The 12,120-nt window shown below is 47.9% G+C and overlaps 1 protein-coding gene across 1 annotated transcript in view; it reads left to right on the top strand.

Annotated features, from left to right (window-relative positions):
- Positions 1 to 12,120, top strand: part of UNC80 (unc-80 homolog, NALCN channel complex subunit) — a 200,673-nt gene that overhangs the window by 138,501 nt on the left and 50,052 nt on the right. The window contains exons 42-44 of the mRNA XM_006022285.2: positions 3,118 to 3,298; positions 6,606 to 6,874; positions 8,454 to 8,588. Of these exons, the coding sequence (XP_006022347.1) occupies positions 3,118 to 3,298; positions 6,606 to 6,874; positions 8,454 to 8,588 (585 nt within the window). The remainder of the gene's footprint in view (positions 1 to 3,117; positions 3,299 to 6,605; positions 6,875 to 8,453; positions 8,589 to 12,120) is intronic.

The raw sequence follows: 12,120 nt of genomic DNA, 5'->3' as shown, positions 1-12,120 counted from the left end.
TGCACCAAACATTATGAAGCGTGCTGGAAAGGCAGGTACCACGGCTTCTGGCAGGGGAGGCAGAAGGGGCAGAGGTAGAGCTGCAAGTTCCCTCCACCCCAAACATAAATGCACCCTCTTTCCTAGCAGCAGTGAGTCTTCTGCTGCTAGTGGGAGTAAGGAGGTGGTAGCAGTGCCTGCACCTGCACCACCACCAATAACATCACTAACCAGCAGCAGCATGACATTCTCCACCCCAGTTTTAGTTCTCAGCCTAAGCCTTTCAGTGCCAGAGGAGGAGCTGGATCTGGAAGCAGAGGTGCTGAGAGCCATAGCTAAGGAAATCCTCGGGAAGGAGGGGGACTCTGAGTTTGTGCTCCACACTCCTCAAAGTTCCCCTAGGGGCAGGTCTCCTTCTCTGGAAGTCACTTTGGAGGAGGTTGTGGGGGCAGGTGGCTCAGCTCCTCCTATATTGTGCCTCTGCCTGCTGAGGAGTGGGATAAGGCAGGATCTCCACCCTCAACCCAGAAGCAGATGGATAGTGTAGTGTGAGATCATTTTGAGGTGGCAGATGATACCATGTATGCTACCTGCCAGCACTGATGAAGGCAGATCAGCTGGGGCAAGGAGGTGAAACACTTCACCACCACGGCAATGCTGGTCCATTTCATGAGGCAGCACCCCCTTGCCCTTTTTCCTCCTCAGCCTGGCACCAGTGGGAGCACGCCCAAAAAGAAATCCCCATCTCGCTCCAAAGCCCCCGACCTCAAGAAGCAGAGGCAGGCCACCCTGGACCAGTGGGGGAAAGGCAAAGACAAAGTGGGACACATTCCCAAGGCTAGCAAGGTCACCCAGAACATTGGGGAGATGCTTGCTCTGGCTGGCCAGCCCTTTTCCTTTGTTGAGCATCCAGGGTTCAGGCGGCTCATGATGCTCATGGCCCCATCCTACCAAGTGCTTGCACACACCACCTTTAGCAGGACAGTGGTGCCCTCCCTGTATGAGGCATGCAGGGAGTACTTGAGGGAGGAGCTGCACAAGGAAGGTCCTCAGGTAGCCTTGCACTTCACCTTGGACATCTGGAGCAGCTGGGGTGGAGATCATGCCTATCTCTCCCTCACGGGGCACTGGTGCAATCAGTCAGGGCGACAGTGGGCTCTACTTCAAGCCGAGGTGATGGATGAGTCCCACGTAGCAAGGGAGACCATGGTGGCCAGAACTGCATGGTGCAGGGGTGGCTCATTGGGCATGGTGAGCTCACCCGTGGGTTCATGGTCACTGACAATGAGGCCAGTATGGTCAAGATGGTGCGTGATGCCAACTTTGTTGGCATCTGCTGTGTGGCACACAAGTTCCACTTCATAGTCAGGGATGCCTTGGACTGGGGCAGGGCTCCCGATGATGGCACTGTCACTACCAGCCAGCTCATTTCAAAATGCAGGAAGGTGGCGGGCTACTTCCTTCAGAACATCAAGGTGGGCAAGATGCTGTAGGAGAAACAGGCAGAGCTGAGCATCCTGCAGCACAAAATCATGCAGGATGTGGAGACTCGGTGGAACTCCATATACCTGATACTGGAAAGGCTGGTGGAGCAACAGAAGCCTTTCCATGAGATGGCCTTGGTCGAGGAGATTGGGATCAGTGGCCCCCTTAACAAAACAGAGTGGGATACCATCTCCCAGATCTTGGTGGTCCTCAAGCCGTTTCTTGAGGCCACCGAGACCCTCAGCGCTGGCAATGCCCTCCTTAGCCAGGTGATCCCCATAGTGAAGGAACTTGAGAATGAAATGAAGAAGTTCCAGGGGATCGATGTTCTCGGCTGGGGCAGGCCACTGTCACCAGAGGTGCAGGCACTGGTGAAGCAGCTGAAGGAGGGCATCAAAAAATGGCTGTATCTGTTGTGGTTCAGTATGGTCCATGGGTGCAACCCAAGGGTGAAGGGGAGTGTCTGCAGCAGCAAAACCCTCAATCACTGGATGGAGGTGCTGGTGAACAGAGCAAGGGAGGCAGAAGGGCAGAGGCAGGGGGATGTGGAAGAGGGGGATCCACCTTCCCATGCCGGCACTCCAACCATAAACCAATCTCCTCGTCCACAGCTGCTGCCAATGTGGGCCAAGGGCATGGCATCAATGTGGTTCAGAGGCCCCAGACCCCACCATCAGGCAGGTAGCCTCGGAGGCCTCAGTAGGTACCTATCTCACCAAGATTGTGGAGCCACTGCACTGCAACCCCTTGGCCTATTGGACATCCCACAGTCAGGTGTGGCAGGATCTGGCCACGGTTGCCCAGGATCACCTCTTCTGTCCACTGACCAGTTTTCCAAGCAGGAGGGTGTTCAGCATTGCTGGGAATGTTGTGACACCCCACCAGACCTCCTTGGATCCTGGTTTGGTGGAGCAGCTGGTGTTCCTGAAGGTGAACCTCCTGCTGCTAGGGTTCCCCAAGCTCCAGGTGCAGATAGAGTGAGTGCCACTCTCCTCACACCACACCTATTTGCTCTTTTAATTTGCTTTTAGAAACTTGAGGTGCACTTTCACAGAAACCCCTGCACCACTCTGCCTGAAACCTGGCAGACCTTATGCCCACACAAGGGGCTACCATCCCTGCTGTTTTCATCCTGCTCTGCCTTAACACATATAAGTGATATGAGTTCTGCTTTCAACAGCTTGAGGTGCACTTTCACAGAAACCCCTGAACCTATCTTCTTGTAACTTGGCAGGCTTCATTCCCTCAGAAGGGGCTACCATTCCTACTGTTTTAATCTGAATCTGCAAAAAAATAACAAAATTATAGGTATTTTAGTGATTCTCCACTATAGACAATGGCTGAATCTCTGAATCAGCGCCGAATCTGTGAATCTGAATTGGCCGAATCGAATCAGGACAGTGATTCAAGTCACCAAACCAAATCAGTCTCCCTCCAAATCAGCCAAATCTGAATCTGAAGTGAATTCTTGCTGCTTCACACAGGCCTACTAAAGACCATCAAGAGCATAGTTATTTAAGGCCACTTGTACCCCAGGCTTTCCACCTTTTCTTTACACTTGGAGATAAAAACAGTCTTAAAAGGTGTGTATTCTGTTTGAAAAGCTTTCTGACTGGCATGATTTTGCTCCACGTGTGTCCCTTTCTCTGCCAGGTGTTCACCCGCAAGCTGGAGGAAGTAGGGCGAGTGTTGTTTCTGATATCACTCACCCAGAAAATCCCTACTGCCCACAAGCAGTCCCATGTCTCTATGCTCCAAGAGGACCTTCTGCGCCTGCCTTCCTTCCCAAGAAGTGCCATTGATGCAGAATTCTCACTCTTCAGTGATCCTCAAGGTACTGGGGGAAGCCTTTGGTGGGGTTTTCAATGCATGCCTTTGCATATTGAACTTGGCACCAAGGGCTGTATTCAAACAAAAAGCACACAGGCTAGGTCCCTGCTCAAGAACACAGAGGCAAAGAAACTGTTAAAAATATCAGCTTTCTTGTCTGACGTGGCCACCAGATTACTGTTTGTGTCTTGCAGGGGCGTTCAAAAGTGGACAAACGAGAATAGGATGGGGTTCAACATAGACAAATGCAGGGTGCTGCACCTTGGGAGAAGGAACCCACAGCATACAGACAGGCTGGGGAGTTCCCTTCTTCAAAGCACAGAGGCGGAAAGGGATCTTGGAGTCATTGTTGACTCCAAGATGAACATGAGCTGCCAATGTCAGACCGCAGCCAGAAAGGCCAGCCATACCTTGTCATGCATCCAAAGATGCATCTCAAGCCAGTCCAGAGAGGTGATACTCTTCCTCTATGTGGCTTTGGTCAGGCCGCAGTTGGAGTACTGAGTCCAGTACTGGGCGCTACACTTCAAAAGGGATGTGGCCAGCCTGGAGAGGGTTCAGAGGAGGGCTACCTGCTTGGTGAGAGGGCAGCTGGACAGGCCCTATGAGGAGAGACTGAAGGACCTGAACCTGTTTAGTCTCAGCAAGAGGAGGCTGAGGGGGGACCTGGTGGCTGCCTACAAACTCATCTGGGGGAATCAACAGCAAATAGGCAGAGCTCTTTTCTCCCCAGCACCACCTGGGGTGACAAGGAACAATGGTCATAAGCTGATGGAGAATAGGTTTAGGTTAGAGATCAGAAGGCAATATTTTACAGTTAGGGTGGCCAAAATCTGGAACCAACTTCCCAGGGAAGCGGTCCTCACCCCTACCTTGGGCAAATTCAAAAGGAGGTTGGATGATCACCTGTCTGGCGTGTTGTGAACCCATCATTCATTCCTGCCTGTGGCAGGGGGTCAGGCTAGATGATCTGTTCAGGTCCCTCCTGACCCTAGCTACTATGAAACTATGAAACTAGTAGCATTTCCCAACAGGAACATTATCCTGATGTGGGGACATAAACATAACTGCAGTAAAGATGCTGCAGCATAGTATCATTCATTATTTAAAAGCCTGGGCAGGACAACCAATGTAAATTAACACCAGGAGTCAGAGTGAAGAACCAACCAGCTTTTGCAGGCATCACTGCAACCCCTTGCCATTAGGTGGGAGGAGAGTAGATCATAGCCTGCTTGCATTGACCTTGTGGGCAGATAGCATCTATACCAGTGTAACTTCAGCACTTATACCAGTGTAACTTACACAAGAACCTTTCCTCTGTTTTTTTCTTGATTAATTCTATGGAGTTGTGTAAAATACACTGGTGTAGGCATTATCTGTCCACTTCCGTCCTGAGGCTATCATTTGCTCAGTACAAACAGGCTGTGACTTATTCCCCTGTCTGTTTCCTCTGTCTGCTTTTTATCTACAACACTGTAAAGGGTGGTCTCAGTTCCACTGATGTAAGCATGTTGAAGCTGTTCAAGCCCCTATTACCTGATCAAATCCCTACTGGAGTTAATGGGAATCTTTCCATTAGCTTCTGTGGACATTGGATCATGGCCTCAGTTACATGCATCTACGTGCCCTGATTACTAATATTCGGGCCATTTTTTTCCAAAATGTGGGTGCAGATTTCAGTGCCCACAAAAACTGAAGCCTGTATTTTTATAGTTGTGTATGTGACATGGCTTATACTAGTTAGATAACTCCACATACTAAAGAGGTAATTATGTATGACAAGTTTCAACTTACATGTGCAAATATGGGCTGTGCTGTCAGAGTGGTTACGTGTGCAGATTTTGCAGGAGATATTTAAGGACCGTGTCTTTACACAAGATGACCCTTAAAGATAGCTAGGATTTCAAACCAAACTTTGGCCTAGGTGAGATCATCCACTGCACTAGAGGCTGTAATTTTCATTGAGTGGTGAACATTGACAGGTTATGTCACTCGATATGTGCTGGACTTAAAGGCATCCCCTTTCAGAAGCTGCACTATAAGAACCTGTCATTGTCCTGTACTGGGATATCCTTGACACTCATAGCCTGCAGCTTCTGAGCTGTATGGGGTTTTTTGTGTTTTCTGTTTGTTTTGACTTCATGTACTGCCCTGTAGAAAGGACATCCAGTGCCACTTGTTGAAATTTCACCATAAATCCACACATGATTGTATGACAAACCCCTAGCATGCCAGGGTGCTCTCAGAGATACACGCTTGGTTTATGTAAAGTTGACACTGTAAACCTATTTGTCCCCCACTCTGCTGGCCAGGCATGCCCAGATTAATTTGCCCAGAAATCACAGTTTATCATAGGTACTTTGGAACAGTAACAGAAAAAAACAAAAGAGTTTATTACAAGGAAAAAGCAAATGGTTTAAAAAAGAAGTGATCAAAGGCTTTCACAACAGAGTATGGTAAAATAAAATGAACAAATCTTTACATGACATTCGGACTACCACCTATCCCTCATAAAAATTTCTGTGACAATCTCCTGGGGTCAACCTCCTCATAGCCACAGCTAGACCCTCATCTGGGAACCTCCATTCCCCCTTACTTCACAGGAACCCCCCCCAGCAGTCACTGCCAACAGAATATTTCCCACAGCCTCCCCCACCACCTACCTTAAGGATAGCCAGGGAATCCTCTAGAGAGTTTCTGCCTGTGGATCCATGACAGGTAGAAGGTAGTTTCTTTTTTTGAACTGGAGGGTTTATGTCACAATTCACATAGAACAAGAATTGTTGTGGTTCTGTGGCTAATACTAGCTGCTTATCTGGCTCCTGAACCAGGACTGAGTGTCACTGATCATAAGGGTAAAAATACAGCATTGATCCTCCTGCCTTTCCTATAAATATACACCAGACAACTGCCAGTGGTGCGTGCAAGCTTTGATCTTCTGTAGCTTAAAAGAGAATGGAGAATCAAATGAATTTTAAACTAGTAGGATAAAGATTAGTAACACCCTATGATGCCTATTGCCTTTGTACTTCTTATGAGCCCTTTACGCCCTTTGAAACACAATTGGTCAAACCCTGTTGATATCAATGAAGCTAAGGCACAGGTGAATTTGATTCCAATCCTACTTTAAAAAGCACCTATAGCCAAAATAGAAGTAGCCAAAGTGGTAATCTCTTTTGCTAGAATCAAGGAATCTGTATGAAGACACTTGGTCAGCATGTTCCTTCCTTTGGGGATGTTATCAGACTAAAAATGCTTCTTTGGGCAAAAGTTATTAATTAAGTTACATGTTGCCTGCATTGTTCTTACAGCTGGGAAGGAGCTATTTGGCCTTGATACTCTTCAGAAAAGCCTGTGGATTAAGCTCCTGGAGGAGATGTTTCTTGGTATGCCCAGCGAGTTTCCTTGGGGGGATGAAATCATGCTTTTCCTAAATGTCTTTAATGGAGCCTTGATCCTGCACCCAGAGGACAGTGCTTTGCTGAGGCAATATGCTGCTACTGTCATCAACACTGCTGTGCACTTCAACCATCTATTCTCCCTCAGTGGATACCAATGGATCCTTCCCACCATGCTGCAGGTGAACCTCTTCTTTCTCAGCTACCATTGAGAACTGAAGATTAACAACCTACTGGCTGTCCTCCCACTAAGCAAGAAGCAGGAGACTTTAAAATTCTTCTGTCTCATCAGCTAAAGCTATAATAATGAAGCCTATTAGTGTTTAGTGATATCCATTGTTAAAATGGCTTTATCAACAATAATCCTCAGAGGATTGCTATGTATTTAACATGCTTAACTTCTCTTTTATCCACATGGGAAAACCAAAGTGAAAAGGTGAAGTGCCTTGCCGCAGCTCACAAAAAGTCTGTTATTGTTTTGAGTTACAAATGAGCCCATGGTGTGCTAAGGGCTATCCTCCAAGAGACAAGATGAAGTCCCACCCCATAGAGTATGCAATAGAAAGGCTACCAGGGTAAATGCACATGCTTAACTATGCTCAAGTCCCACTGAGATCAATGGAATTGGGTCTGTGAAGATGAACAAATAGATGTTGGATAGGGGAGGAGCAACATACAATATCCCATAGACAATACTTTTTTTTAGTAAGTAAATATCAGACATCTCTGCCTGCACTTCTACCCAACCACGATTAGCTGACTTCATACCATCATAATCCACATGCACAATGTGCCACCCATCAATTTTGTGTTTTGATCATAGTTCAACTGTCCATGATTTAATCACCCTTGTTTTGCTCCTCCCCCTAGAGCATCTTTATCTTTATTTGGTTCCACCAATTTATTTGTACATTGTACATAAGGCATACATTAGTGCCGATCACAACATTGCATGTTCTGAAATATTAAACGGGCTACAGATCTTTCCAGTGTTTTGGACTGTTTGTATTCTAAGTAGAGTTAGTCCCTTCAGCTTCATGAGCCTGTTTGCTATGATAAAGTACAGCACAATTCCCATGCAGCTCTCACATGGTGATACATTTTGGAAGAGTTGGGCTTTACTGGGTACTGCTGAGGGACAAATGAAATGCACCCAGCTCTAGCCTATGGACTAGAATGGCAGCTGCTCCCTTTCTGCACCTCCATGAATGGGTTCTCAAGTGTCAGTCCCTAACAGGTTGGTGTGTCTTTGTCTTAGCCCCAAATTCCATTCTACGCAGGTGCAGAGTTCACCCACTCTGTGTGCAGCTCAGCTCCTTTTCTTCAATTCCTGCTTATGACCATACAGGGTTTTCTGGCTTCTGGAGGATCCCCCATGTATCCTCTGCAGTTGAGTGAATTTCATCCTGTAGGCAAGAATTTATTATGGCTTGTTGCCTTAATATAGCAAGAATAGTATATTCCTTGTGTTTTTTAGGCAACTTGCTGTTTCAGTAGGGAAATGAAGCAGACAGGCTATTAAAATGGACAAAACAAGGAAATGTAAAAGGGAGGCTCAGAGGTAATGATATTGTTTATGAAGCTCTGAGGGACAAATGTTTATTAAATCCTGCATCTAGTCAGACACCCTTGGTACAGGATTCCTGGGCATTTAGGAAGGAAATATTGTTTTCCAGGCCCAAAATATATTGCAGAATTCACTGTTTGTTCATTTCTTAAAAATTGAAGCAGTATTTTTATCTCTTTGTTTCCCCTTCCCAGGTATATGCTGACTATGAAAGCAACCCTCAGTTACGCCAAGCAATTGAGTTTGCCTGCCGCCAGTTCTACATTCTGCATCGCAAGCCCTTTATCCTACAGCTGTTTGCTAGTGTAGCTCCTCTTCTGGAATTCCCCGTGAGTAAAAAAACAAGCCTTGGTTTTCTAGCGGTGAACCTGGATATGAAAATGTCATGTTGGACTGTGTCAGAAGCCTTACTAAAGTCCAGGTATATTGTGTCTACTGTGTTTTCCTCATCTGCCAAAGTAGTTACCCTGTCAAAGAAGAGAATTGAGTTGGTTTGGCATGATTCATTCTTAACGAATATATTCTGGCTGCTAGTGATCATCCCTCAAGAACCTCTTCTTGTTGTCTTTAATATCCCTTGCCTTGTATTTCACTTTTCACCTTTGCTTTGCTGATTTTGTCCTTATACATCCTTTCTTCTCCTCGGTAAAATTTTGTAATGATTCTTCCTTGCATACCTGTATGTTTAGCTTCATTTTTGAGGTAGCTACAAAGCTCATTGTATAGTTCCCTCAATCTCCTGTAGCTTCTCTAGTCTTCCACTGAGTTGGAATATTTTTTTTACTGAACCTCTAATGCTAAGTTCTTTAAGAATTACCAGCCCTCCTGGACACCTTTCTTCTTTAATATTTCTGTCTGTGGGACCTTCTATATGTCTGAGTTGGTTCATATATGTCATCTAGAAGTCCCTTGCCTTAGTTTTGCTATTCTTATGCATCCTTTTTCATAGAATCATTAATTTTATCATATCATGATAACTTCTTCCCAAATTTCTGATCACTTTCACATGTACAATCTGGTCTTCCCTGTTCGTCAGGCCAAGAACCATGATAGTTGACCCCCCCCACCATAGTTGTATCCTCAGTTTATGGAGCAAAAAAGTTGTCTTCTACACAAGCTAAGAACTTACGTCCTATATTTTTATTCCAACAGATAGCAGAGAAAACAAAACCCTACATTACTACAATAGCATACATTTTAGATATTTTTGTAACCTATTTGTAGAATTCATTATCTACCGCTTCCCCCTGATTAGGCAGTCTATACTAGACCCCCAAAGAACTTCTATTATTCTTTACTTTTATCTTCCTTGACATACACTTGATAGATATAATACTTTCTATATCTTGGACCTTGGAACAAACATACACATTCTTAAAATATAGCATGGTCATCCACTCTCTCCCCTTCTCTTTGAACCTGTCCTGTCCTTCCAAAACAAGGAAAATCTGGCAGTGTTGATATTCTACTTGTGAGAGTTATCTCACCATATTTTTGTAATGCCAAGTCATAGTTTTCTTACGTACCAAGCCTTCCAGATTATCCTGCTTGTTCCCTACACTCCTTGTGTATGTATATGAGCATCAAAGGTACTGCCTTTCTGTTCTTCTCTTGGATCACTTTCTGCTATATTGTGGTTCCTCAGTCCTCTTTTAGAATTAGGCCTCTTCTCTAGGTCCTCATCTCTTGGTTTTTATTGCACCATAGCTGATGGATTTTCTTTGCCAGCCTCCCTGGGACCTAGTTTAAAGCCTTCCTTGCCAGATTAGCTGGATGATGGATAAAAATATTCTTCCCAGTCTTCATCAGATGGATCCCATCTCAGGACAGCCATCTTCTTTCCTGGAACATCAATCTTTATTCAAGAATCCAAAGCCAGCTCATCAATGTCGCCTTCTGAGTTTAATGTAGCACTTCTTAGACTAGACAGCACATTACTACTTCAGAGGACAGAGAAAGACTGAACCCTTTAGAAGTAAATATGTACAGTTTCTAAACCATGTTACTGCTCAAGCATATGTTTGCTCAGTCAAACAGTGTGTTGTTTTATATCAGTGATTTTCAACCTTTGGTCCGCAGACCTCTGGGGATCCTCAGCCTGGCTAGAGACAGACATTACACATAAACTGGTGTAAGTGATCAGAAATTGGTTTAAACCTATAACAGAACAGACATTCAGTGCACATAAACCAGTTTCTAAATGGCCAAAACCGGTTTGAGACAAACCTGGTTGAATGTAGTATTAGACTTAACTGATTTAGGTCAAACCGATTTATGCAATGTCTGTTCCAGATCTCTTGCTGGTTTAAGATAAACCAGACACTCCCAGCATCCCGGCATGCTCTCTGGGATGGGCAGGGCTCTCTGCTCCAGCCGCTGGGCCGACCCCGCCTCTCTGCTCTCTAGGTGGAGCAGGGAGCGGCCCTAGCAGAGACAGTGGCTGGTATGACCCCGTTAAGGCACTGCAGCCCCCTCTTTCTGCTCTTCCCCCACCGCAGCCTGGGTCAGCCTGTCTTCTGGGGAGCAGAGGGGAGGGGGCTGCAGTGGTGGCCCCTGGAGCTGACAGACCCCAGCTGCAGGGAAGGGACAGAGGAGGGAATTAACTCTTCTCTCTCCCCCCTTCTTCTTAACAGGACCATGCTGGGTTGGTTGTCCCACAGGGTGGGGAGGGGGGCTCTGTTCCATGCTGTGGGGGGACTCTTCCCCCTCCTCCTCCTCCTCCCCTTCCCCTCCAGCACTGCAGGGCTGAGAGGGTGGGGCTCCATGTGATGCTGTCAGGACCCAGAGCAGGGGCAGAAGGCAGGGGGAGGCTCTGTTCCATGCTGGGGGGAACCCTTCCTCCTCCTCTTCCTCCCAGAGGGGCAGTGGGAGTGCAGAGCTCAGCTGGACAGGGTGTAGGTGTGAGGGAGGGGGGGGGGTGTAGGGACCCCCACACCCTCCCCCCGTGGCATGCAGCAGCAGGGTGGGAAGTCAGGGCACTCATACACATGGGAGTGGAGCCTACCTTATCCATGAGGCTCTGCTCCCTGAACCTGAGCCTGCAACTCCAGCCCTTGCAGCAGGGAAGCCAGAGCCTGCTGCTTCCCCCACTCCCTGCCATGCAGGTCCTCACACTCTGCTGGGAGTAGAGGGAGCCCTACCCCCTGCTTCCCTGCAGAGTCCAGCGTGGAGCTTCCCTGTGCGAGTGCGGAGCTGCAGGTGTGACATGGAGCCACGGGGATAGAAGTTGCCAGGCAGGCTGTGCAGGCCTGCACTTCTCACCCCCAGCGCAGCGCTGGCTGCCTCTACCACAGGGGCTCTGCGTTGTGTGCCTGCAGCTCCACACATAGGGAAGCCCCATGCTGGACTCTGTGGGGAAGCAGGCAGCAAGGCTTCCTCCACTCCCAGCAGAGTGCAAGGGCCTGAATGCCAGGGAGTGAGGGAAGCAGCAGGCTCCAATGAAGGGCTTCCCCGACTGCAAGGTCAGCTCCCTTGTCTCGCGCAGTGCTGGCCAGGGCCGCACCTGTGCTGGGCACAAGTGACCTGACCTCCCCGCCTGCTGCTGCTGCCAGGCAGTGGGGGCTGCATGCCATGGGTGGGGGTGGTGGTCGCTACACACCCCCACCCTCTCTCACACACCCACACCCTGCCCAGCTGAGCTCTGCACTCCTGCTGCCCCTCTGGGGGGAGGAGGAGGGGGAAGAGTTCCCCCCAACATGGAACAGAGCCTCCCCCTGCCCTGGGGGGTGGGGGGAGGAGGAGTGGGGGGGAAGAGTCCTCTTCTGGGGCTGGGCAGCATCCCATAGATCCCTCCTTCCCCACCCCACAGCGATGGGGAAGAAGTAGGGGAAAGCGTTTCCCTCTGGGGCTGGGGAGGCCTGT

This window comes from Alligator sinensis, unplaced genomic scaffold (genome assembly GCF_000455745.1).
Source record: "Alligator sinensis unplaced genomic scaffold, ASM45574v1 scaffold730_1, whole genome shotgun sequence".
NCBI lineage: Eukaryota > Metazoa > Chordata > Crocodylia > Alligatoridae > Alligator > Alligator sinensis.
The sequence above is the reverse complement of the archived record's forward strand: the minus strand, read 5'-3'. Positions and strand labels throughout refer to the sequence as shown.